The sequence below is a fragment of the Mus musculus genome, chromosome 7 (assembly GCF_000001635.26).
Source record: "Mus musculus strain C57BL/6J chromosome 7, GRCm38.p6 C57BL/6J".
Classification (NCBI taxonomy): Eukaryota; Metazoa; Chordata; class Mammalia; order Rodentia; family Muridae; genus Mus; species Mus musculus.
The window spans coordinates 42,480,644-42,504,700 of record NC_000073.6 but is presented as its reverse complement, the minus strand read 5'-3'; the positions used below and the strand labels follow the sequence as shown (position 1 = coordinate 42,504,700).

The window sequence follows — 24,057 nt, the reverse complement described above, 5'->3', positions numbered from 1 at the left end:
GTGTGCTCTAAAGAGGTTTTAGGTCAGAAGCCTAGGTTTCTGCTTCCAAACAGGCAAGGGCCAGCCTCAACCAGTAGCCTCCTGTAGAGACCAGTGAGGTGAAAAGCAGAAAGCGGAGGGACTGAGATGTGGATGAGCACTGTTGGGTTCCCACTATCCACATTCACACTGTGGCTTTGAGCTGCCAGGAACTGCAGTTCCTAGGAACCCACTGCTCCCCTCTGGCCTCCTGGTGCACACACTGACAGGCAACACATCCCTATAAGTTTTTCCTCTTTCTTTCTTTCTTTCTCTCTCTCTCTCTCTCTCTCTCTCTCTCTCTTTCTTTCTTTCTTTCTTTCTTTCTATAGAAAGAATAGCCCTTAAAAACAAACAAACAAAAAAACAAAAACTGTTTCCCCAGTGAGCTACTTTCTCCACCTAACCCCCCCTCCCACACACACCATTTGGTAAAAAAAGAAAAGAAAACCAGAGGGTGAGACTCCACACATTGGTTACATTAAGTAGAAGAATAGTTAAAGTGACCTAGTGACCCTATGTCTGTCTCTAGGGCACAGATTTAAGGTTAAGTTTAGAAATCAAGCATTATGTATTAAAGTAGTGCTGCAGGTTGTGGTGGCACACGACTGTCCTGTAATCTTAGCACTCTACACTCGGAGGCTGCAGGATGACTGCATTATGGAGGCTGGGCTGGGCATGAAGTAGGCTAGGAGTCAGCAGAGTAGTAGTAAGAGCCAAAGTGTAGAAGACACGCATAATGCTTTTTAGTAAAAGCAGATTTGGGTGTGTGTTTCATTTTCAAGGTTTGTTTTTATTTTACACATATGAACATTTGACTGGTTGTATATAGGTGCACCAAGTGTGTGCCTAATGCCCAGAGAAGCCAGAAGAGGAGATCTGAGACCCTGGAATTAGAGTTGTGAGCCCCATGTGGGTACTGAACCTGGGACCTCTGTAAGATCACCAAATGCTCTTTGTCAGGTGTATTATAAGGAGATAGGCAGCATTTAGTTCAAGCCTCGCAGAGCCCAAGTTTGTCAAATTTCATATTGCTTGCCAGCCTCATGTCTGTGAATGAAAATAGATTAGCTCAGGAGAACAAGGCCACTCAGAGACATGTGTCTTTGACATGTATTGCCCTTGATTTTAAATTAAAATTTGTTGAGGGTTGGCCTCATGCACTGTGTATTCAAATGCTGACTTCTGTGCCCTGAGATCTGCTTAAAGCCCAGACATGGGCATTGTCATGAATTTTGAAGAATCGCCTATATCAATGTGATGTAAAGAATGTTCCCCAATTAACTCAAATGGACTGAATAGCAAATGACTGGGCAGAGTAGAGAGGAAGATTAGACTTCCAGTCTCAGCCAGGAGTCCCGGGGGAGAAGAGCAGGGAGAAGGAGTTCACCATGAGGCAGGTGAGGGTACAAGAGAAGAAGGCCATGAGGTAGAGGAAGAAGGGGATTGTTGCTATGAGGTCAGGCATGAGGAGGCTTCACCAAGTGCGTTCTCCATGTGCACCCCTAGCTACACCAAGGAGCCAAGGAGAGACTAAATGTAAGTAACTCGGTGTGTGTGGCTGGGAAGTAGAGTAGCTAGGTAGCATCAAGGCTTAAAAGTTTTGCTCAGCTATTCTGATTAAAGCTTACTGACTAAATCAGTGTATCTCTGTCTCAATTAGTTGGGAGCAAGGCAGGTTAGGAAAACTGCCACTTTTAAATTTAATCATATGAACCGTCTTTGGTTTTGAAACTTACAGTGACAACATGGTATGTGGTATGTGGTGCTTTCTGTGCACGGCCCAAGCCGACTGTTCACCTAACCTCAGTGAGTATGATGTCCATTCTTCGGGTGTAGAGTTGACGTGGTAGAGTCAGAGAGGAGGTGATACCATACACCTAATAATGTGCTATTAAGTTTTCAGATGTCTTTTTAGTAGCTATTATTTTACATTCAGTTACCCAAGAAATTACTGTGACCAAAAATCTGAGTTAATACGGGTTTACTTTCTTCCCTTCACTCTGAGTAAGGAGAAGCCTAGCACTGCACGAATACTCTTGTCATTATAGTTCTGCCTAAATCTCTAAAGTGCTGTTTTTGTTTTTTTTTTGTTTTTGTTTTTGTTTTTGTTTTTTTTTGTTTTTGTTTTTGTTTTTTTTTTGCCTGCACAGAGGTCGTTTTCATTTGGTTTTTCTTCCTTCCTCCTTCTGTGGGCTGCTATCTGTTCTTTTTTGACAGGCTCTTGGGGTGCAAAGCTGGACGGTTGTGTAGAGGCTTACTCCTTTATGTTGAGTGTGCTTTCTATGAGACAATGTTGGAATAGTTTGTCTTTAAGTCTCTTTAGGGCCTTTCAAAGTTTCCACTTTCATTTCTAACTTGAGGAATTGGTTGTATACTCGAATAATAATGATTTTTTAACATTCTATGGGTCTCTATCATTTGTAGTAATTTAAAACTTTTCAGTTTTCTGCTTCTTAGGGGTTGATGGGAGAAGGAGACATTTCAGGTTGAAGTATGCCCTTGCAGGCAGCAGGGAGGTTCAGCCTCCTTGAACCGAACATCGAACAGGCACACAAAAGCATAATGACAGATTGCTATACAAAAATTGTTTTTTCTTTGGTGAAACAAGTTCCTCATACCAAAGCCCATAATATAATCTATATGTTTCCTGAAGGAAAACATCACAGCTCTGAAACTTGTGTACGGCTCCAGGTGTGCCCGGAGTGTCTTGTTACCAAAGTTATGCAAAGGCTGTTAAGGTTTTCCAGAAAGACAACTCTATAGACAACAGAAAACAACCAGTGTTTTCTACAGTGATTTCTTTAAGGTCAAAGTACATACAACTGTTCATTCTGATGTCTATTCTAGAGATAGTGAAAAGCCTCTGTTTCATCATAACGATTACTTTAGATATACTAATCCTACTAGAATTCCTACTATAAAAAATGAACTTTAAATCTCACCATGCATCCTGCATTTTGCAGACTGAGCTGCGTCCCATGCACCCTTGATCCTCTGAGAAGCCTTGCCTCAGTGGATGTCAGAGACAGCGATTAGGAAAGCTTGAGCGCCCCCCTTTAAACATTAGGGGAGCGGTTAAACAGTTACCATCCAATTTCTACAGGAAATGAAGGCAAACTAAGTGTGTGTGGTGTCTGGATGATGTGCCAAGTCACTTCTCAGTGTTGTGCAGTGCATTCGTGGTGCAATTGAATTAACGAACCCCTGTTTTGGAAAGAAGACTTAAACATGAGAGAATTTTTATCTTTTTATAGATGTTAAAGTGACACCAAGGAGAGTGATGTTGGTGGATGGAGGCTGGTCATCTACCTTAACAGCAAAGGTATTTTACAATACTGAGAGCTCATGTTTTCGTGTGAATTTCACTTTCTGTTTCTCATGTCTCTTATCTAAGTGCTCTTGACAGTGAATTCAGGAGAAGCAATGTTGTTGTGAAAAGGAAAAGCCTCCTGAATGCCTCTAATCATGAATCTCACTGCAGTGGTACAGCATATAGTATTTTACACCGGGACATAGAAACCCAACAGAATACCTCAGTGGAGACCATGGTGGAATGTGGATTGATTTCCTGCTCCTGGGTCCTAAGCAGCTAGACTTTTCAGCCAGATTGAGAAGTAGTTTCAGCTGCTGCTGAGCTGCAGATTGTGTTCGTTATTCTCAGTAGAAGTATTCAAACACTCCAGGGAAAAATAAAGTCACGAAAGGTTCTTTGTGCTTCTGACTGATAGCCATGTTCAGGCTCCACTTGAAATGCCAGTCTGCCATGTGTAATCTATAGCAGGCCAAGTCGCCTGCACAGGTCCACAATGTAGTCCTGCTCTTGCTTACAGATCAGGGCACCTAAATGCCAAAACGGAGACTCACAGGCTTGGCCTGCCTCTAGGACCGTGTGGTGACGTGCATCTGCTCATTCAGGGCCAGGGGTGAGCGCCTGTTGGAATCCCGCTTTCCAGTCCCTGGTGTGGTAGCAGGTGTTGCGAGTTTGTTGATGGCTTCAAATCCAGATGATTATCAGGAAGGTGGAATTTTGAGAAAAGTTTCTTGCAAAGATTGAAACAGGAGGGTCAGGGTAGAGGCCCTGTTCCTCAGGTAAATGTATGCGCTGTGCATCATGGGGATTGGACAGGTTGACTGTTCTTATAGGGGTGCTTCTTTTTTTTTTTTTTAAGATTTATTTATTTATTTTATGAATATGAGTACACTGTAGCTGTATAGATGGTTGTCATGTGGTTGCTGGGAATTGAACTCAGGACTTCTGCTCGCTCCCACCCAAAGATTTATTTATTTATTTATTTATTTATCTATTTATTTATTTTTGGTTTTTCGAGACAGGGTTTCTCTGTATAGCCCTGGCTGTCCTGGAACTCACTCTGTAGACCAGGCTGGCCTCGAACTGAGAAATCCTCCTGTCTCTGCTTCCCAAGTGCTGGGATTAAAGGCGTGCGCCACCATGCCCGGCAGATTTATTTATTATATGAAGCACACTGTAGCTGTCTTCAGACACACCAAAAGAGGGTGTCAGATCTCATTAGAGATGGTTGTGAGCCACCATGTGGTTGCTGGGAATTGAACTCAGGACCTTTGGAAGAGCAGTCAGCGCTCTTAAATGCTGAGACATCTCTCCAGCCCCAGGGATGCTTTTTTTTTTGCAGAACCCCATGCCTTTGCTATATTTTTACTTTTTACAAAGCTTTGTTTTCATTTTCTTAAATGACTGTCAATGTCAACTCTTTAAATTCTTCCCAGCATACATAGTCTGCAGTGTTTATAAAGTTTTGATTTTATAAATAAACACAGCCTAATGATAATAGAATTGGGTCATCATTATGAGTTCGTAAGGACCCTTTATTTATTTATTTATTTATTTATTTATTTATTAGTGGTTCTTTTATCTAGGGTTCTATTGGACTTGGTAGTCAAATTTGAGAAAGAGGCACAAAGCAATGGTGTAATTTCTTGACAAGAATGATGATTGAAGTGGAAGTTCAGAAAAGACTTCTTCCCTCCTATACTATGATGAAATATTTAAAGGTGTTGTAAACTTGAAGGTCAGAAATGTTTCTCAACTTTTTTTATTTTGTTCTCGTTATCAATCATCTTGATTTTATGTGACTTACTATAGGGAGTTCTGAGCGCTGGAGAGATGGCTCCGTGGTTAAGAGCACTGACTGCTCTTCCAGAGGTCCTGAGTTCAAAATCCCAGCAACCACATGGTGGCTCACAACCATCTCTAATGAGATCTGATGCCCTCTTCTGGTGTGTCTGAAGACAGCTATAGTGTACTTACATAGAACAATAAATAAATCTTTAAAAAAAGAATACAGGAGATCCTTTAGATTGTTCTGGTTGTTAGTGGTCAAGCAATGCCCTTCCTTTATGCTGACACCCACTAGCAATCTCTTGAATGGGAGCTGATGCTGATCTTCTTTGTTGATGCTGTGGCTGAGGACCCTCAACATTGTTTACCTCACCACGATTGTTTTTCCTCTTTAGCAGAGGTAACAGCTTTAAGGAAATTTACAGAGAAATGTGCAAAAAGTTTCACATTTAATATGATCAAGATATTACTTCTTTTTTGTTTGTTTGTTTGTTTGTTTTTGTGTTTTTCAAGACAGGGTTTCTCTGTGTAGCCCTGGCTGTCCTGGAACTCACTTTGTAGACCAGGCTGGCCTCAAACTGAGAAATCCTTCTGTCTCTGCCTCCCAAGTGCTGGGATTAAAGGCATGTGCCACCACTGCCCAGCTGTAGTATTCTATTGAGAACAGAAAGTGTATGTCAAAATCTGATTGTATTTCTATGCATGTCCTAGGACAGTACATACATTTTTACATTCTTACCACTCCAGTTGGCAACATGAACTGGGGTTTGGGGAGCCTAAAAATGAAGCAGACTGAGGTCTCAGGCAATAGGCATCTTTTTTCAGGGAATGAGACAGTTTATATTTTAAGGGTTAGGCACTTATGAGCATAGTTCTCCTGCCTTCAAGCTACACACAGTTACAGAACCAAGGTCACATGAATTGTGGCTATATACAGTCACAAGAGCACTGTCATATTAATTCAAGCTATATACAGTCATGAGGGCAAGGCCACATTAGGTCAAACTGTATATCAGTGGTTCTCAACTTTTCTAATGCTGTTATAGATTAGTACAGTTCCACGTGCTTATGTAGGGGTATCTGCATGTTGGCTGCCCCATCTGGAGACAGAGCAATAGTGTCTCAATAACTACGCCATTAAGAAATAGTGTTTCCCAATGGTTTTAGGCAGAGTCGCAACCTACAGGTTGAGAACTGCTGTTGTAGACCTTTCGGGTGAGCTGTAAAGTTGCTAGAATGAGATCTCCCCAGGTATTTTATGTAGGCACTTAGTACTATGGACTTTCTCCTCTTAGCATTGCTTTCATTGTCTTCCGTAAGCTTTAGTATGTTGTGACTTCATGTTCCTTGAATTCTAAAAAGTCTTTCATTTTCTTCCTTTATTTGTGTATTGACTCATTTTTCCTTTGTTCCTTCATTCCTTCTTTTCTTCTTTCCTTTGTTCCTCCCTTCCTTTTTTCCTTCCATTTATTTTTTCTCATACTGTGAGACCCTGGCTTAAAGCATTTCTCCCTGGAAGGTAAAGCCCCTAAAACATTTCCCCAAGCTTGTTTTCCCTGATCTTTAAAAATACAGCTAGAAAGAATCTCTTTGTTCTCTATAGCCAGCAAAAGGCTTTTTTGTTTCTATACTGTACAACCAGAGATGCTGGCCTTCCTGTGCTGAGGACACGGAGATAAAAATTCAGAAAGAACTCACTCCTCACTCCTGCCTTATAAATGTCACCAAGGACACCCGGAAGAGAAGAACTCCTCCCAACTCCTCCCAACTCTCCTCCCAACTCCTCAGCTAGCTGTTAAAAGCCCCCTACTGTCACCTCTCCGGGTCGGGGTAGAACTCCCCTGCCCTGCGAGGCGCATAATAAAACCTCTTGCAGCTTGCATCAGGTGTGGTTTTCTCTCGGGACAGTGGGGTGTTGGCCAGTTCATCCCTGGACTTGAGCTGAGTCCCAGCATCCGGGGCCTTACAATACAATGCATCCCAAACAAAATTTCCACTCCCTCATTGCTCTCAGTCTCCTCCCCCTATTCCACTCCTCCTGCTCCCTTCAGAAAAGAGCACAGCTGCCAGGTATAGTAGCTGAACAAGGCCTGAGAAGACACAATAGGACTAGGCAGAAGCTGGATGAGGCAGCCTGGTAGTATGAAAAGAATTCCAGCCCGGGCGTGGTGGTGCACGCCTTTAATCCCAGCACTTGGGAGGCAGAGGCCGGGGGATTTCTGAGTTCAAGGCCAGCCTGGTCTACAGAGTGAGTCCCAGGACAGCCAGGACTACACAGAGAAACCCTGTCCTCCCCCCCCCCCCCAAAAAAAATTCCAAGAGCAGGTAAAAGATTCAGACTCCCCATCGCTCCCCGCAATCCCTCCCTATATTAGGAGTCCTACAAGAACCCCAAGCTAAACAACCATATATGTAGAGAACCTAGTGTAGACCTGTGTAGGCCCCATAATTGCCTTTTCAGTCTCCGTGATCCTCTATTAGCCTAGGTTAGTTGATTCTGTGGGCCTGTTTTCCTGGTGTCCCCAACCCCTTTAGCTCTTATAATTCTTCTTTTTAAAATTGATTTATTTATTTTATGTATATGGGTACACTGTAGCTAAACTGATGGTTGTAAGCCTTCATGTGGTTGTTGGGAATTGAATTTTTAGGACCTCTGCTTGCTCCAGTCAACTCCACTTGCTCGATCCCTGCTGGCTCTGGCCCAAAGATTTATTTGTTATACATAAGTACACTGTAGCTGTTTTCAGACATGCCAGAAGAGGACATCAGATCTCATTACAGATGGTTGTGATCCACCATGTGCTTGCTGGAATTTGAACTCAGGACCTTTGGAAGAACAGTTGGTACTCTTAACCACTGAGCCATCTCTCCAGCCCCCTAGCTCTTACAATTCTTTCTCCCCCTCTTCCACAGGGTTCCCTGAATATTGCCTAATTTTTGACTGTGGGTGTCAGCCTCTGCTTCCATCAGCTGTTGGAGGAAACATCTTTGATGAAATTTGACCTTTGCACTGATCTATGAGTATAGCAGAATTTTATTAATAATTGTTTCATTGATTTAGATTTTCTTTTTCAAGTTGTGTTTGACTTTATCCTAGATTTCTGGCCTCTCCACTGCCTAGTTGCTAGCTATCCAGGAAGTGTCTGACATGGGCTTCCTCTTGTGGCATGAGCCTCAAGATAGAGCAGTCATTGGCCACCCCCACAAGTTTAGTGCAGTGCCCCAGCACATCTTGTAAGCAGGAAAGACTGTGAGTTGAAAGCTTTGTGTCTGGATTGGTATCCCAGTCCCATCCCTGGTAGACTGGTTACAGAAGATGTCTCGTTAATGCTCCTTATGCCCCACTATTAGGAGTCTTTGCTAATGTTACCCTCATAGATTCGAGGGAATTTTCATAGCATTAGGTATCTATCTCACCCCCAAAATGTGCCTCCCACTTTTAGTAGACTCCATGTACTCTCTCCCTCTATCACTCTGCCCATACTTAATCCCACCTGTTCTCATCCCCACCCGTCCCCAGACTACCTGCAAAATCTATTCTGTCTTCTTTCCAGAGAAATCCAGAGAGATGTCTCAGGCATTAAAAGGTTAGGCTTACAATCAAAATACCCCAACCCATTTTTTAATTCAGTAGAGAGTTGTCCAGTTTCCATGAGTTAGTAAGCTTTCTGCTGTTACTCTTCCCCCCCCCCCAACTTTAATTCATGGTGGTATGATAGGATGCAGGTGTATTTCAATTTTCTTGCATTCTAAAATCTTTGTACCCGAGTATGTGGTTAATTTTGGAGAAAGTTCAGTGAAGTGCCAAGAGGAAGTTATGTTCTTTTATGTTTGGGTGGAACGTGCTGTAAATGTGTGTTAGTTATTATGGCCATTTGGTTTATGAAATCCATTAGCTCAAGTATTTCTCTATGCTGGTGTTGTCTGGATGACCGTGTCCACCTTGTGGCTTTTAGAATCTGTTGAGAAGTTGGGTATAATTTTAATAGGTCTGCCTTTATATGTTACCACTCAGTCATTTTCCTTTGCAGCTTTTAATATTCTTGCTTTGTTATGTATATTTAGTGTTTGATTGTTATGTGGCAAGATTATTTTTCTTTTCTGGTTCAATCTATTGGATTTTTCTGTATGCCTTTTGCAATATTATAGGCATCTACTTTAGGCTAGGAAACTTCTGTTCTGAGGTTTTGTTAATTTGTAGCAATGAATATGTGAAAGTACAGCTGTGTGGACAAAAGGGTATTCCATGTGACACACTATAACTTCCACAATGAGATGTTTTTGTATCCTTTTGTTTTTTATTTTGTATTTGCTTTTGGATGGGAGGTTGCAAGGGAAGAGGGTTGTATTTGAAGGGACAGGGAAATAAGTGGGATTGGGGTAACTGATGTAAAATTTACAAATAATCAATAAAAAGTATATAAAATTTTTTTTCCTGAGCCTTTGAACTGGGATTCTTTTCTTTTCTCTATTATTCTTGGGTTTGGTCTTTGCATAGTGTCCCAGATGTCCTGGATATTTTGTGTCAAGGATAACATTTGCTTTAACTGATGGATCCATTTGATCTATAGTATCTTTAATGCCTGAGATTCTCTCTTCCATTTCTTGTATTCTGTTGGTGAAGATTGCCTCTGTCGTTCTTGTTTGCATTCCTGATTTTTTTCTATTCTACAATTCACACAGGTTTGTTTTCTTTATTGATTCTATTTCCATTTTCTGGTATTGAACTGTTTTATTTGTGCTCCAGCCCTCCACCTGGCTTTCATTAAGGGATAATGTTAAAGCTGAGATTGTTTGCTAGAGAAAACCCAGTTCCACAATTTTGAGCCAAATTTGAAGTAGCTTTATATATTTATGTATGTATTTTGTATTATTTTAATTGGCTATTTTATTTATTTACATTTCAAATGTTAGCCCATTTCTCTACCTTCCACAATCCCCCTATCCTATCCCATCTCCCCTTGCTTCTATGAGGGTGCTCCCCTATCCACCCACCCATTACTGCCTCACCGCCTTAGCATTTCCCTACACTGGGGCATCGAGCCTTCACAGGACCAAGGATCTCCCCTCCTATTGCAGATAAGGCCATCTTCTGTTACATATGGAGCTGGAGCCATAGGTTTCTCCATGTGTACTCTTTGGTTGGTGGTTGAGTACCTGGGAGCTCTGAGAGTCTGGTTGGTTGATATTGCTGTTCTTCCTATAGGGCTGTAAACCCCTTCAGCTTCTTGAGTCCTTCCCCTAACTCCTCCATTGGTGCCCCCGTGTTCAGTCTGATGATTGGGTGTGAGCATGCACATCTGTATTAGTCAGGTTCTGGCAGAGCCTCTCAGGAGACAGCTATATCAGGTTCCTATCAGAAAGCACTTTTTGGCATCAGCAATAGTGTCTGGGTTTGATGTCTGCATATGGGCTGGGTCCCTACCTCGGTGGAGCAGTCCCTATTGAAGAAGCTTTATTAAATGCTGAACAAGATGAACTTTGGTCAGGACCACTCTCTTTATTACACAGCTGAATGGCCCCAAGACATTTGTTGTAGGGGCATTTATGGAAAATACCATTTGGCCACCATATTTTCCCATGAGACTTGTTTTTTTGAGAACTACAACTCCCAGCATTCCATAATGTTACTTGGTACTTGAGTGGGTGGTGCTTACAGGTTAATTTAGGGCATTGCAATTTATTCATTTCCTCTAATTGTGTTTTCCTGGATTTCTTTAAGGGATTTATTTATTTTCTCTTTAAGGAGCTCTATTATGTTCTTATCCTTGGTTTTCAGATCTTTTTCTTGTGTTTCAGCTATGTTGAAATATTCAGGGCCTGTCGTGGTAGGATCTCTGGGCTTGTTGTGGGGTCTGATTAGATAGGTCCAGCACCCCTCAAAATACCAGGTCAATGCAGATGACAATTTTTTTTTAAGATTTATTTATTTATTATATGTAAGTACACTGTAGCTGTCTTCAGACACTTTTTCTTCTTGCTGTGACTCACTTGCTGTTGCTATCTTCAAACACCCCAGAAGAGGGCATCAGATCTCATTACAGATGGTCGTGAGCCATCATGTGGTTGCTGGGATTTGAACTCACGACCTTGGGAAGAGCAGTCGATGCTCTTAACCGCTAAGCCATCTCTCCAGCCCGCAGATGACAATTTATTGTAATCAAACTACAGCTGAGTCATCAATGCGCAGAACAGACTAGGGAGCTGCACTGGGTCTTCGAGCCAGAATGTTACAGAGCTTTTAAGCTTGAAAATCACAAACATCTGTGTTAAATGCAGTCCGCCAGTCAGCATTTAGGGATAGGGGACTTCCTTAGGAACATATCTCTGTGGTACACTTACCATATTTCTGTTGTTTGGTTTATTCAATTGTGGCAAGGCGATTTGCCTAGCATTCTTGTCTCAACTTGCCACCCAGGATGTCAGTTATGCACACACATCTTTAGTCCTGTCAAGCAGGATGTCAGTTACCACGGGAGGTCTTGGGAACTTAAACATTATCTGACCCATATTCAAAAATGGAAGTTTTATTCAAAATGGCTTCTGTTTGGTTTCTTTTTCCAAACTTTGGTAGAGATACATTGCCCTGGTTGTTATTGATTGTGTTCTTGAGCTAGCATCTGGTTTGGGGGTGTTTATGGGTCAAGGTTCTGATTTCTGGGTTTGTTTTTGTTGGGAGGGTGTTTTGTTTCTTGGTTTCTGTCTCCTGTCTGCGATTCCAGAGAGTGCATTGCTTTGTGTTGCCTGTTTTATTGGCCTGTTCGGCTGCTGTGTTCAGTGGGAGTGATTGTTTTTGTTGGAGGCTGGGGGAAGAGGAGCCCGGGGCAATGGTTTGTTATAGTGCTAGGGGTGACAGTGAGGATTATTAGGTTTGGGGAAATGGGATGGAGAAAGTTTATGGTCAGCCTACCTGGACATGTGGCAGGCATGGCCTATGGTTGAGCAGGGTGTGTTGGCTTAAGTTTAGTGCCGGGGCACACTGAGGAGGGAAGAGGAAGGCCAGGGGGTGTGGCACGGCATATTCTTTCTGTGTTCAGATATTTTCTTTAATTTCTTCCTTCAGAGACTTGAAGGTCTTGTCATACAGGTCTTTCAGTTGCTTGGTTAGAGTTACACCAAGATAATTTATATTATTTTTGGCTATTGTAAGGGGTGTAGTTTCCCTAACTTCTTTCTCAGCCTATTTATTATTTATATACGGCAGAGCTATTGAGTTTTTTGATTTAATTTTGTATCCAACCACTTTGCTGAAGGTGTTTATCAAGTGTAGGAGTTTTCCGGTTGAATTTTTGGAGTCGCTCATGTACACTACGATATCATCTATGAATAGTGATACTTTGATTTCTTTCTTTCCATTTTGTATTCCCTTGATCTCCTTTAGTTGTCTTGTTGCTCTAGCTAGAGCTTCAAGTACTATGGTGAATATATAGGGAGAGAGTGAGCAGCCGTGTCTTGTCTTTCAAAAGCTTGTACTCCACAAAATTGGGGAATCTAAAAGAAATGGTGATTTTCTAGATAGCTACCACTTACCAAAGTTAAATCAAGATTAGGTAAACTATACAATCTTATAACTCCTAAGTCAATAAAAGCAGCCTTCAAAAGTCTTGAAACCCAAAAGCCCAGGGATAGAAGGTTTTAGTGCAGATTTCTACCACACTTTTTTTTTTTTTTTTAGATCTATTTATTATATGTAAGTACACTGTAGTTGTCTTCAGACACACTAGAAGAGGGCGTCAAATCTCGTTACGGATGGTTGTGAGCCATCATGTGGTTGCTGGGATTTGAACTTGGGACCTTTGGAAGAGCAGTCAGTGCTCTTAACCGCAGAGCCATCTCACCAGCCCCCTCTACCACACTTTTTAAGAAGAGCTAGTACCTATAGTCCTGAAACTATTCTACAAAAGAAACAGAAGGAATATTGCCAAACTTTTTCTGTGAGGCCACAGTCACCCTGATACTCAAACCACAAAAAGACTCCACAAGGAAAGGGAACTGCAGGCCAATTTTCCTTATGAACGTTGATATAAAAATATTCAATAAAATACTCACAAAACAAATTCAGGGACACATCAAAAACATCACCCACCTTGATCTAGTAGGCTTCTAGTCCCAAGGCATCTAGGTCACATTGCCAGTGTGAGAATTACCTTTAGCTGATCTATTGTGTAGTGTTCACCAGAGAAGTCTCCTGTGATATGGATTAAGACAGTAGAAAGTCGAGACGGGCGTGGTGGCTCACGCCTTTAATCCCAGCACTTGGGAGGCAGAGGCAGGTGGATTTCTGAGTTCAAGGCCAGTCTGGTCTACAAAGTGAGTTCCAAGACAGCTAGGGCTACAGAGAAACCCTGTCTCGAAAAACCAAAAACCAAAAACCAAAAACCAAAAAAAAAAAAAAAAAAAAAAAAGACAGTAGAAAGCGTCTATTAACATCTGATGACTCCACTGAGTATTTTGGATCCAAGTGTATTCCTGGCCCTTTTTCAGGGTGAGGTTTTAAGCACAAAACCACATCCTTTGTTGACACTTCAGTTAGCAAGAATAGTTAAAACAGAAGCAGAACTCACTACACACGCCAAAAATGAAAGTTACATCTAGTCTTTCCCAGAACTAAGGACGTGGATGCATTTGTTTTTGGCAGGTGGTGCTGCGTTTGTGTTGTGTTTAAAGGCCAGGATGGTGTTTCCACTGTGGCATCAGTTAAGGTCTGGGATTGGAGTGGGTGTTATATGGCTAGCCTACAGTTTCTGGCCAAGTAGAGAAATTGATTTTGTTTTAATTAATTTAAGCATCTCAGACAAATAATAAATGAGGAAAGGGTCACTAAGGCTTCTGCTGGACAGTGCTCAGCCTCCATTTTACATGCCTGTGTTAGGTTAAAGCTGCTGATGCAGCCACTTTGCCAAGTATAGACAGACATCCTCCGTCATCTGCTGGAAGAAGAAGCCACCTCAGTGTAGGAAAGGAAGAACTTAAATTTTAACTCTCTGCAGGCATTCACGGTTTCTGCGTGTCTGCTGAGGCACATGGTATCAAGTGAAGTCAGTTTTGGTTCCTGCTTTCCAGTCTGTGGGTGTAGTCGTAGGGAGATAGAGGTGCTACAGCCTTTAAATATAGAATAGACCCAGGAATGTGCAATATTAAGATATTTTTTGTCCCAAGTCCTGGATAGATAAACTGAGTATTTCCTTTAGACTGGTAACAATTGGACCAACCTCCTCCCTTTTGTCCAGTTAAAGGCCAGGTGTGCCCCATGTAGAGAAGTTCAGGAGGTAGAAATTACTAACCATTTTCTCAACTCCTTATAGACACTAAACAGATGTTTCAAGATGCTGTGCCCTTTACCGATGTCTGAGTTGTCCACACTTCCATCCTGATGTCCTTATGTGGGTGAAGATGATCCCAACCTGGAGCCAACACAGAAAAGCCCATAACCTGTGGTCCTCACCACCTCTACAGCAGTGAAGGTCTCCAGTGTCACCCTGTGGACCCACCACACCCAGCTGAAGAAGGCTCCAGGAGATAACAGAGATGGGTGGTCATCAGGTCCTCCAACTTCCTAAAGATAGGACTAACGTGGGTCCTATTATTATCGTTGTCCTTTCTTTGTTCTTTCCATTATTCTGATCATTCCAAATATTAACCCTTTAAATACTGTCACCTGTGTGCAGCCACTTGTTTCTCCGTCTCTTCTTTCTTGATCATTATTCCTCTCCAGGAATGCATGACCTGAAATATTTACAAGCCTTCTGGTATCAGAGGTGAATGTAGATGCTCACTGCTGCAGAGAAGGATGTGGGTGCTTGTTCATCACTGAGGAGATGCTCCTGCTCCGAACCATTCATCTGAGGGCCTGAGGGTTTTTCTAGACAAGTCAAAATGTCCTCCGTCCCACATCATAGCTTTAGAAAAATGTGTATTGATTACTGATAACAGAACAAATTTTGTAGTTACCTTAATTTCAATCACTTGGTAATGACTTAAACCAGTGGACATAAGAGGAAATGTTAATTTTCATTTCAGGGTCTGTTAACTTTCAAAGACGTGGCCATAGAATTCTCCAAGGAGGAGTGGGAATGCCTGGACTCTGCTCAGCGGACGTTGTATAGAGATGTCATGTTAGAGATCTACAGTATCCTGGTCTCTGTGGGTGAGAATAGTTTTCTTTTGGGAATTCTACTTCATTCTACAGTGTCTATCAAATGTGTTTACTATTTGTATCTGTCCATTGTCTGAGTCTCAGCTCTCAGTCTGTCCTAGACAGTGCTGATTGTCTTGTGTATACAAACATTTGAAACCAGTCTACCTTGTGTTTACATTTAGTAAAATCCTTCAATTTAGTAGTGCATTTATATGTATCTGACATTTAGTAGCACATAATGTGTGTATCTGACTGTAAAAGTTGATTTTAACATTTGTATTTTTCATGTGTTAATTTTTGTTTTTTGTTTTTTTGTTTTTTCTTTTTTTTATATATATCCAAAATGTGTTTATTGAGAAGGTTCCCACTCATCTTCAATCAGGGGCTTTCAGTGCTGAGTACTCCTGAAGAAGCACCCCTCTGTCAGCCTTGCTTTCCCACCCGTAGGCTGACAGAGGACAGTGGAGCAGCCAACACACAAGACTCCCATTTGTGCATGGCTAAAAACCGTGCTGATTTTATAGCATCCTGGGCATTTCACATCCATAAAGTAGGAATTGGGGCTCTGCACCAGGCGCTTTTTCTTGTGTTTCCTCTTCTCCTCTTCTGGAGAGGGATGAAGGACATCCTTTGCAAGAGGCATGTTCTCGTAAGGAGGTCGTCACCACTGGAAAACTCATGTGTTGATTTAAAGGAGAATAAATATATACAAAAGCTCAAATATATTGATTTCAGGAATGTCTAAAATACTTGTCAGCAAATAACAATTAGGAATTCACTTGTGTATCTCCCATTCTGTTTTCTCTTATGCGCTGTGTACAACCTGGTGTGGGAAAGCCAACTTTAATTAACATAATTTTAAAAAGATGTCATTTGTTTCTTCTAATACACAGGTCTTTCAATATCAAAACCAGAGCTACTCACCTATCTTGAACAAAATGAAGAACCCTACATTGCAAAAGGCATAGAACCAGGTAATTTGTAATGAAACAATGTCTTATGGTGGTTCTTTTTTTTTTTAAATATTTATTTATTTATTTATTTATTTATTTATTTATTTATTATATGTAAGTACACTGTAGCTGTCTTCAGACACTCCAGAAGAGGGCATCAGAATTCATTACGGATGGTTGTGAGCCACCATGTGGTTGCTGGGATTTGAACTCAGGACCTTTGGAAGAGCAGTTAGCATTCTTAACCGTTGAGCCATCTCACCAGCCCCTTATGGTGGTTCTAATTAAAGTAGTAATCTTAACTTGTAGAGATACTACCCAATCACCTTTCTAGAAATGATACTTAAATAATGTATCCAAAATGTAATACACAGTAGAATTACATTGTTTATTTCTCATTTTATCCAAATAGTGTTGAGTTAGAGTATTATAGTACCAATTTGGCAATGTGTATTGTGTGTTTTACCATGTTGTATTTGTCTGCAGAGGGCCAGTGCTGATTTGTTTGCTTAGTTTTTTTTTTTTTTTCCCTATATATCACAATATGTCATATATATTTTCTCCTCTCCCCATCTCCCCGTCTACATGCCCTCACCCACCCTGACCCAACATCATGTTTTCTCTCTCACATGCACTCTTCCTCTTTCTCAAAAATGAAAACAAGACTGAACAATCATAAAAGACCAACGATGTGCTTTTCTGTTGGAAAAATGCTCTTGCACCTGAGGCTTAATTGTTGTTAATATACCCAGTGTCATTCCACTGAAGAATACTGACTTTGCCTTTTACAGAACCTATGGATTTCAAATAGATGCTTGGCTAGGAGAGGGAGTTTGCACCTATTTTTCCTTCTCTGAGCTGTGAGTTTCTCAGTCTTGAGCTTGTACAGGTCTTGCGTATGCTGTCATAATCTCAGTGAGTAAATGTGGTCATTGGTCCTGCTGTGTCTGGAAAATGCTTTTTCTTTAGCGTTATCCACCACCTCTTGTCTTTACAGGCTTTCTGCTGCTTCTTATGCATGGGTCCTAAATCCTTGATTGAAGGGTTGGGATAACGACAGGCGATATAGGTCTGAGTGCTCTAAAGTTTCTCATTCTCTGCACTGGTGAGGGTTGAGAGATGCACAGATCTCTGTGTATAATGGCATGTCATTAAGAATCATTGCCATGTTCATTTAGCAAAATTGTAGTATCTTTTTACCTAGGGCCTATGACCAATCTAGTTTTAGGTTCTGAGTCTTATCAACAGTATCCAGTATCTCTGTTCCAACTCACCTAGGTATCTTTTGGTGTAGTCTGAAGGTTTGAATAAGAATGGCCCTCATGGCTCATGTCTTTCAATGCTTAGCCACCAAGGAGTAGCAGTACACGAGAAGGATTAGGAGGTGTGGCCTTCTTGGAGGAAGTGTGTCACTGGGGATGGGCTTTAAGGCTTCAAATGCCCAAGCCAGGACCAGCGTCACTCTCTTAGCATCCTGTGGATCTGTATGTAGAATTCTCAGGTTCTTCAGCATCATACCTGCTGACATGCCACCATGTTTCCTGCCTTGATAGTTGATTAAAGCTCTCAAACTGTAAAGAAGCCCCAGTTACATGTTTTCCTTAACTAGAGTACTGTGGTCATAGTGACACTTCATATCAAAAGAACAATAACCAAGACAGAAGTTAGTACCAAGAATTTGTTATTGCTGTGACAGCCCTGCCCATGCTGCTTGTTGGTGGAATGTAGACTTTGGGGTCTGAATTAGGAAAGCAGTTGAATTTGACAACCAGGGCCTGATTGACCACACTAACAGGAGTATGGAATATAGTGCACTAAGGGCAACATAGCTTAAGAGGTTTCTGAGAAGCATATTAAGTAGATTCTGTAGAAACAGTTACTATTACATTTTGGTGAAGAATACGTCTACTTTCTGCCCTTGTCCAAAAACTTTTCTGAGGCTGAATTGAAGAATTTTGACTTAATGGCAAAGGCAGAGGAGATTTCAAGGCAACCTATAATTTGTGGTCACTCCAATGCATACCAATAATGAAGAGAAGTGACCTGAGCAAAGAAAAAAAAAAAATGTACAGTAGATGAGAAAGGGAGCACCAGGAAATGTAATGGTGCTAGGTCCTAGTTCACGACGATGAGACGTTTAAAGAAAAACCTGATGCTAAATAAACGAATGAAGGGAATAGGGGCTGGAGAGATGGCTCAGCGGTTAAGGGCACTGACCCCTCTTCCAAAGGTCCTGAGTTCAAATCCCAGCAACCACATGGTAGCTACAGTGTACTCATATACATAAAATAAATAAAGAATGAAGGGAATAGTGACTTTGGGGCAAGACCCCACCCAACTAAACTATCTACTTGTATAAAGGGGTTAAAAATATTGTTTAAGCAGAGAAAACAAAATGCTGATGAAAATTTATTTGAACAAGGGGCCAAGTTCCCATCCTAGCAGGCAAAAGGACCTGGCAGTATGGGACATGTGATTCTGGCTTTAGAGACAATGATACAAAGAAGGAAGTTGAATCTCCTCTCATGGTTAGGAAAAGCTATTGAGCTCGGGTCTGTGTAAGAGGTGTCCTGCATGGAGGCTCAGAGAGGCCTTTGCAAGAAACTGTAAAGTTGAAGTATTGGAGACTCCCAAGATGTTGGAGATCCCAGAATCATGCAATACCCACTGAAGAGAGCTGCAGACTTCGTGTGGAACCAGGCTAAGAGAGACATGTGTTGCAGTCAACAAAGCTATAAGATTTGCAATTCTGAATCGTGCTTTATCATCAGCTGAGGAAATGTATAATGTGGTGTTTTCCCTGCTTGTTTTCATTCCTGTTTGGGTCCAGTATGTCCTCATTATGATCCCTTTTGTCCCTTCTGGAATGGTAATATATATCCTGTGCCATTGATTGTTGACAGTATGTGATCTGCATTTGTTTTGATTTCAGCAGGTTACAGTTAAGAGATTGCCTTGAGTCTCAGAAAAGACTTTGAACTTTGGACTTTTAGACATTGTTGAGACTGTTACAGATGATGGGGACTTTGGAAATTGAACTGACTGTAATTATGATAGCAAAAATTATGTTTTTTGAATTATTATAGGGCTATAAGCCAATGGAGGCTAGTGAATGTAGTTTGACTAAGAATGGCCCTAAAGTCTCATATATTTGAATGCCTACAGCCATTTGAGGTAGTCTCAATTGGGGGTATGCTCTCATCAAAATGACTGGTTGCTCTGTCTATGAGAGTTTGTGTGGATTGATGATTGATGTTGGAAGGCTCTTCCACTGAAGGTGGCAATATCCATGCTGCTGGCTATAACTGTGAGAGAGATATCTTAGTGAGATAATGTGAAGTGAGAAAACCCACTATTAATTTTTTTTTTTTTTTGATGTGGGAAGATCTTCTTTTAATTTGTGCTACATGTGTTTTCTGGACAGGGTTCTAAAATAGTAGTGCAAAGCTATCTGAAGATCCCTCTTTGTTCAGAAAGCCTGAGATAATGTGACTAATCAAAGTACCCTGGTTTTAATTCTGTTACTGTGGCAAATAAAGTGATTAAAAGCAATTTCGGGGAATGAAGGTTATATTTCAAGTTATAGTTCCACATTGCAGGCCTGTTGCTTGGAGAAGTTAAGGCAGGAACTGTCCCTCAGAACCAAGGAAGTACAGCATGAACAAAGGAGGGATGCTGCAGGATGACGTGTTGGTCAGACTGATGCTCAGATCTCTCTCTCTCTCTCTCTCTCTCTCTCTCTCTCTCTCTCTCTCTCTCTCTCTCTTGTTTATTTATTTATTTTCATTTTTACTTTTTGGTTTTTTGAGACAGGATTTCTCTGTGTAGCCCTGGCTGTCCTGGAACTCACTCTGTAGACCAGGCTGGCCTCAAACTCAGAAATCCGCCTGCCTCTGCCTCCCGAGGGCTGGGATTAAAGACATGTGCCACCACTGCCCAGCTTAGATATCTTTCTCATTATAGCCCATAACAACTTGAAGAGGGATTGGAAGCACCCAGAGTGGACTGCCTTACCCAATTATCAATCAAGGCATTTCTATATCCATAGAAGTCTTATTTTTAAAAATGTACTCAATTGAGATTCTTTTTTTTTTCCAGTTGATTCCAGACTCTGTCAAGTTGACAGTTAATGCAAACTAAGGCACAAGGTTCTAGGGGATCTATGCACAGACTGCCTGGACCTTCCCTTTCTGTCCTACTCCTAAGATGTCTTCTCTCTGCCTGGCTACTAATTACCATGGGAGCAGACTTTTTTATTATAAATGAGTACACTGTAGTTATCTTCAGATGCACCAGAAGAGGGCGTCAGATCTCATTATGGGTGGTTGTGAGCCATCATGTGGTTGCTGGGATTTGAACTCAAGACCTTTGGAAGAACAGTCAGTGCTTTTAACTGCTGAGCCATCTCAACAGCCCCAGGGAACAGACTTCTTAATTGTATAATAGGCCCATGACAAAAGAGTACTGGAGACAGAAGAGAGCCATACTATCTCAGTAACTCTCAAAGGATAGTGAAGAGACTTGTTTGTATCAGCCTTCCTAAGAAACAGCAAGGAAGCAGAGTTGGTGAGAGAACTTCCTCCTGGGGTCTGGGCAGTGGTAAATACTTTGTTGAGTGTTTTATAAGATGCTCTTGAGGTTTGTGTGAAATGTAACTTCTAGATGAGAGAGCTTGTGAATATATTTAATGTTTTAGGGTTGCTTTAATGAATCATATTGGCATGAACTAATTTCTGTGAAATGGGGTCTTTCCAGCAAGTTGAACTGAGGCCATAATGGATTATAGTGGACTGATAGGCTTCCTGGATGGAGAAAAGCACTGTACCAAGCCTGATGACCTAAGTTGAGTTTTGGGGACCTACATGGTAGAAGCAGAGATCCAACTCCTGTAAGGTTTCCTCGAACTGCCATGTGCATACTGTGGTACATGCACACACACACGCGCCACGCCCCTCTACATGCACATAAATTAAATATCTTAACAGAAGGAAATTTTGTTCTTGGGAGATGGTTTAGAAGATGCTTGTTTCACACAATGTGCAACTTCAGGCCAGATTCCCTAGAACCTGTATGAATGGCAGACCCCTTAGTGCATGTCTATAATCCCGGCCCTCTTCCCATGGAACCACTAGAGGTAGGGTAAGAGAATCTCCAGAAGGTGGGGGGCTAGCTATCCTGAGGCACCAGTAGAGCAACAAACAACATGAAAGATCCTGCCTGAAGCAAGGCGAAATGTGGAGGCTGTTTTCTGCCACACATACACATTCCTTGGCACACTTACACCCTCCTGTGTGAACATGTACACACATATACAAAAGTAAATATTTTAAATACAGAAATTTGGACTCAGATCTCCGTGGGGCAGACAGGCTATGAAGAGTAAGCGGTGAGGGGGGGTGGGTGCTGGAGAGATGACTCAGTGGTTAAGGGCACTGACTGCTCTTCCAAAGGTCCTGAGTTCAAATCCCAGCAACCACATGGTAGCTCACAACCATCTGTAATGAGATCTGATGCCCTCTTTTGGAGTGTCTGAAGACAGCTACAGTGTACTTACATATAATAAATAAATAAATCTAAAAAAAGAAAAGAAAAGTAAGCGGAGGCTGGAGGAATGCCGTGTAGAATCCAGGGGAAAAGACTTTGGTAATCACCAGACTCAAAGCTTGTGGAAGATTCTCCTTCATGTCCGCCAGAAGGAACCAACTTAGAATCCATCCCCCTTTTTTGGAATTGTGGTCTTTTTTTTATACATATGTAAGTGAATTAGGAATGACAGGTTATGAGTCAGGAAATATAAGAAAGCAATTCGCAGCCCATTACATCAGTTCTAAAATCAGAACTAAATGATATTCTCATGGTTCTATTCATTTTCCAGAATATATTAATATAATTCTGACTCCAAAAATGCAGAAGGTGTTCTTTTGCATATAGAAACTGGTGAGTATTTTCGAGGATTCAGAATTAACTTTGTTATTTATACAACTACAATAGGGTATTGATTCTAACTTTAGGAGTCTTGACCTGGAGTAGGTTTTTTTTTGTTTGTTTGTTTTGTTTTTAGGTTCAGTTAAGCACTGCAAAACTTGTGAACATTTTCTTGGTTATAATTACTTTATTCAATTCTGTGTGAACAGTAAACACAAAGTGAGGTAAATAAAGATTGGCCGTGATTATATTGAAATTCTTTGTAAAATAAGTGGGTCATCTTCCATAAGGTTGAGTTCTATAGATTGATTGAGAACGGGATGTTTATAATAAGAGTAGGACCCCTGTGGTTTTAGCCACAAGGCTGCCATGTCACAAGGCTATTCACCTCCTCTGTTCTCAGCCTTCTAGGTGGATAGTAAGTTCTCCATTCCTTACTTTGAAGAAACACCTGTGTATTTAACATTGGAATTTCCCCTAATGCTTATCTGTGAGCACAAAGATCTTGCTTCCTGTATATTCCCCCCACCCCCTTATTTTTTAAAGAGAAAATTGTGGTTATAATAGAGGTCAAGGTTAAATGCATTGCCTGCATGGGTAGTCTCTATAGGCAAATGTAATAGGATTATATGAATATCTAATAGGACCAAGGAAAGGGGAACGCTGTCTTTTTTTTTTTTAAAAGACTTATTTATTTATTATATGTAAGTACACTGTAGTTGTTTTTAGACACTCCAGAAGAGGGTGTCGGATCTCATTACAGATGGTTGTGAGCCACCATGTGGTTGCTGGGAATTGAATTCAGGACCTTCGGAAGAGCAGTCAGTGCTCTTAACTGCTGAGCCATCTCTCCAGCCCATGGGGAACGCTGTCTTTACCACAATAGTTACTTAAAGGTCACTTGAAAGATTTTATCTATTGATGGAAATCATTAATTTGACCTTCAGTAATATGAAGGAAATCTAATGCATAAAGGAACACATGCCAGAAAATTATTGACAACCAAGATTATACTTGAACAACACATAATCCATATTAACTCTTTTTTTTTGTTTTTTTAAATGATGGTTTTTACTTTGCCCATCTCTTGGATAATTTCTGCTAATATATTTGATTTTAGTAGTTTTATTAATTATATAGCCATATTTTCATCTTGTACTGTGATTGATAATTAAAAAACATAAAAACAACCCTTAGCATTTAAAAACATCATACTATTTCCTTTTATACGAATGCCTTTACCCCCAACCCCATGACTCAAAAAAAAAAAAAAAATGGAGTTTTTATTGACAAGCTGAGTATTATCATGTAATGTAACCAGTAAATAAAAAAGCATAGTTTTGGGATTAGTAGTATTTTGTTCTTTTTGTCTTCCCAAGCCATCAGCTTGTTCTTCCTCTTAGGTTGTATCCTCTTTATAGTCTTGTCTTCTTCCTATGCTTTATTAGACGGCCGATCTCCAGGATAGTGTCGTGGTTGGAGGCGTAGGGCAGATGCCATTTAGGACTTCATTTTCTGGAAAGACACAAATATTGCCTCTCCCTGATACTTGGAGGACATCTGTTTTATTTTCCATATATTATTTTCTAATCTTTCCATTTTTAATAAATTTTAGACTGTTTCTGCTTTAGTGTAAAATGGTTTGGGGCAACAGAAAAGGTATCATCAGCCTTTAACGTGAACGCATTTGAAACTGAGATAGCTAAATGCAGCCTAGTATGTGGTGATTTGGGTGACTGTATGGCCCTCTTCTTTTAAAATTTGTTGTTTAAATATTTGACAGGATCCTAATTCTGATATCACTCAGGAATCCTAGTAGGATGGGAGTCTTGGCTGGGGAGCTCTCATTCTTTTTATAGTAGTGTTTATGCTTCAGAAGTCATGTAAGAGTTAAAATATATTTTTGGCTTTTCATGAATTAC

At 40.9% G+C, this 24,057-nt stretch overlaps 1 protein-coding gene and 1 pseudogene across 3 annotated transcripts in view; one reads left to right on the top strand and one right to left on the bottom strand.

Annotated features, from left to right (window-relative positions):
• Zfp141 (zinc finger protein 141) overlaps positions 1–24,057 on the top strand; it is a 32,393-nt gene that overhangs the window by 1,078 nt on the left and 7,258 nt on the right. The window contains exons 2-5 of one of the 3 annotated variants that reach the window (NM_001309388.1): positions 3,276–3,343; positions 14,425–14,692; positions 15,140–15,266; positions 16,151–16,231. In NM_001309388.1, the coding sequence (NP_001296317.1) occupies positions 14,648–14,692; positions 15,140–15,266; positions 16,151–16,231 (253 nt within the window). In that variant the 5' untranslated portion in view covers positions 3,276–3,343; positions 14,425–14,647. The remainder of the gene's footprint in view (positions 1–3,275; positions 3,344–14,424; positions 14,693–15,139; positions 15,267–16,150; positions 16,232–24,057) is intronic. The other 2 variants (XM_030242737.1, NM_001309389.1) reach the window with 2 other exon arrangements.
• Positions 15,589–15,931, bottom strand: Gm19246 (predicted gene, 19246; annotated as a pseudogene).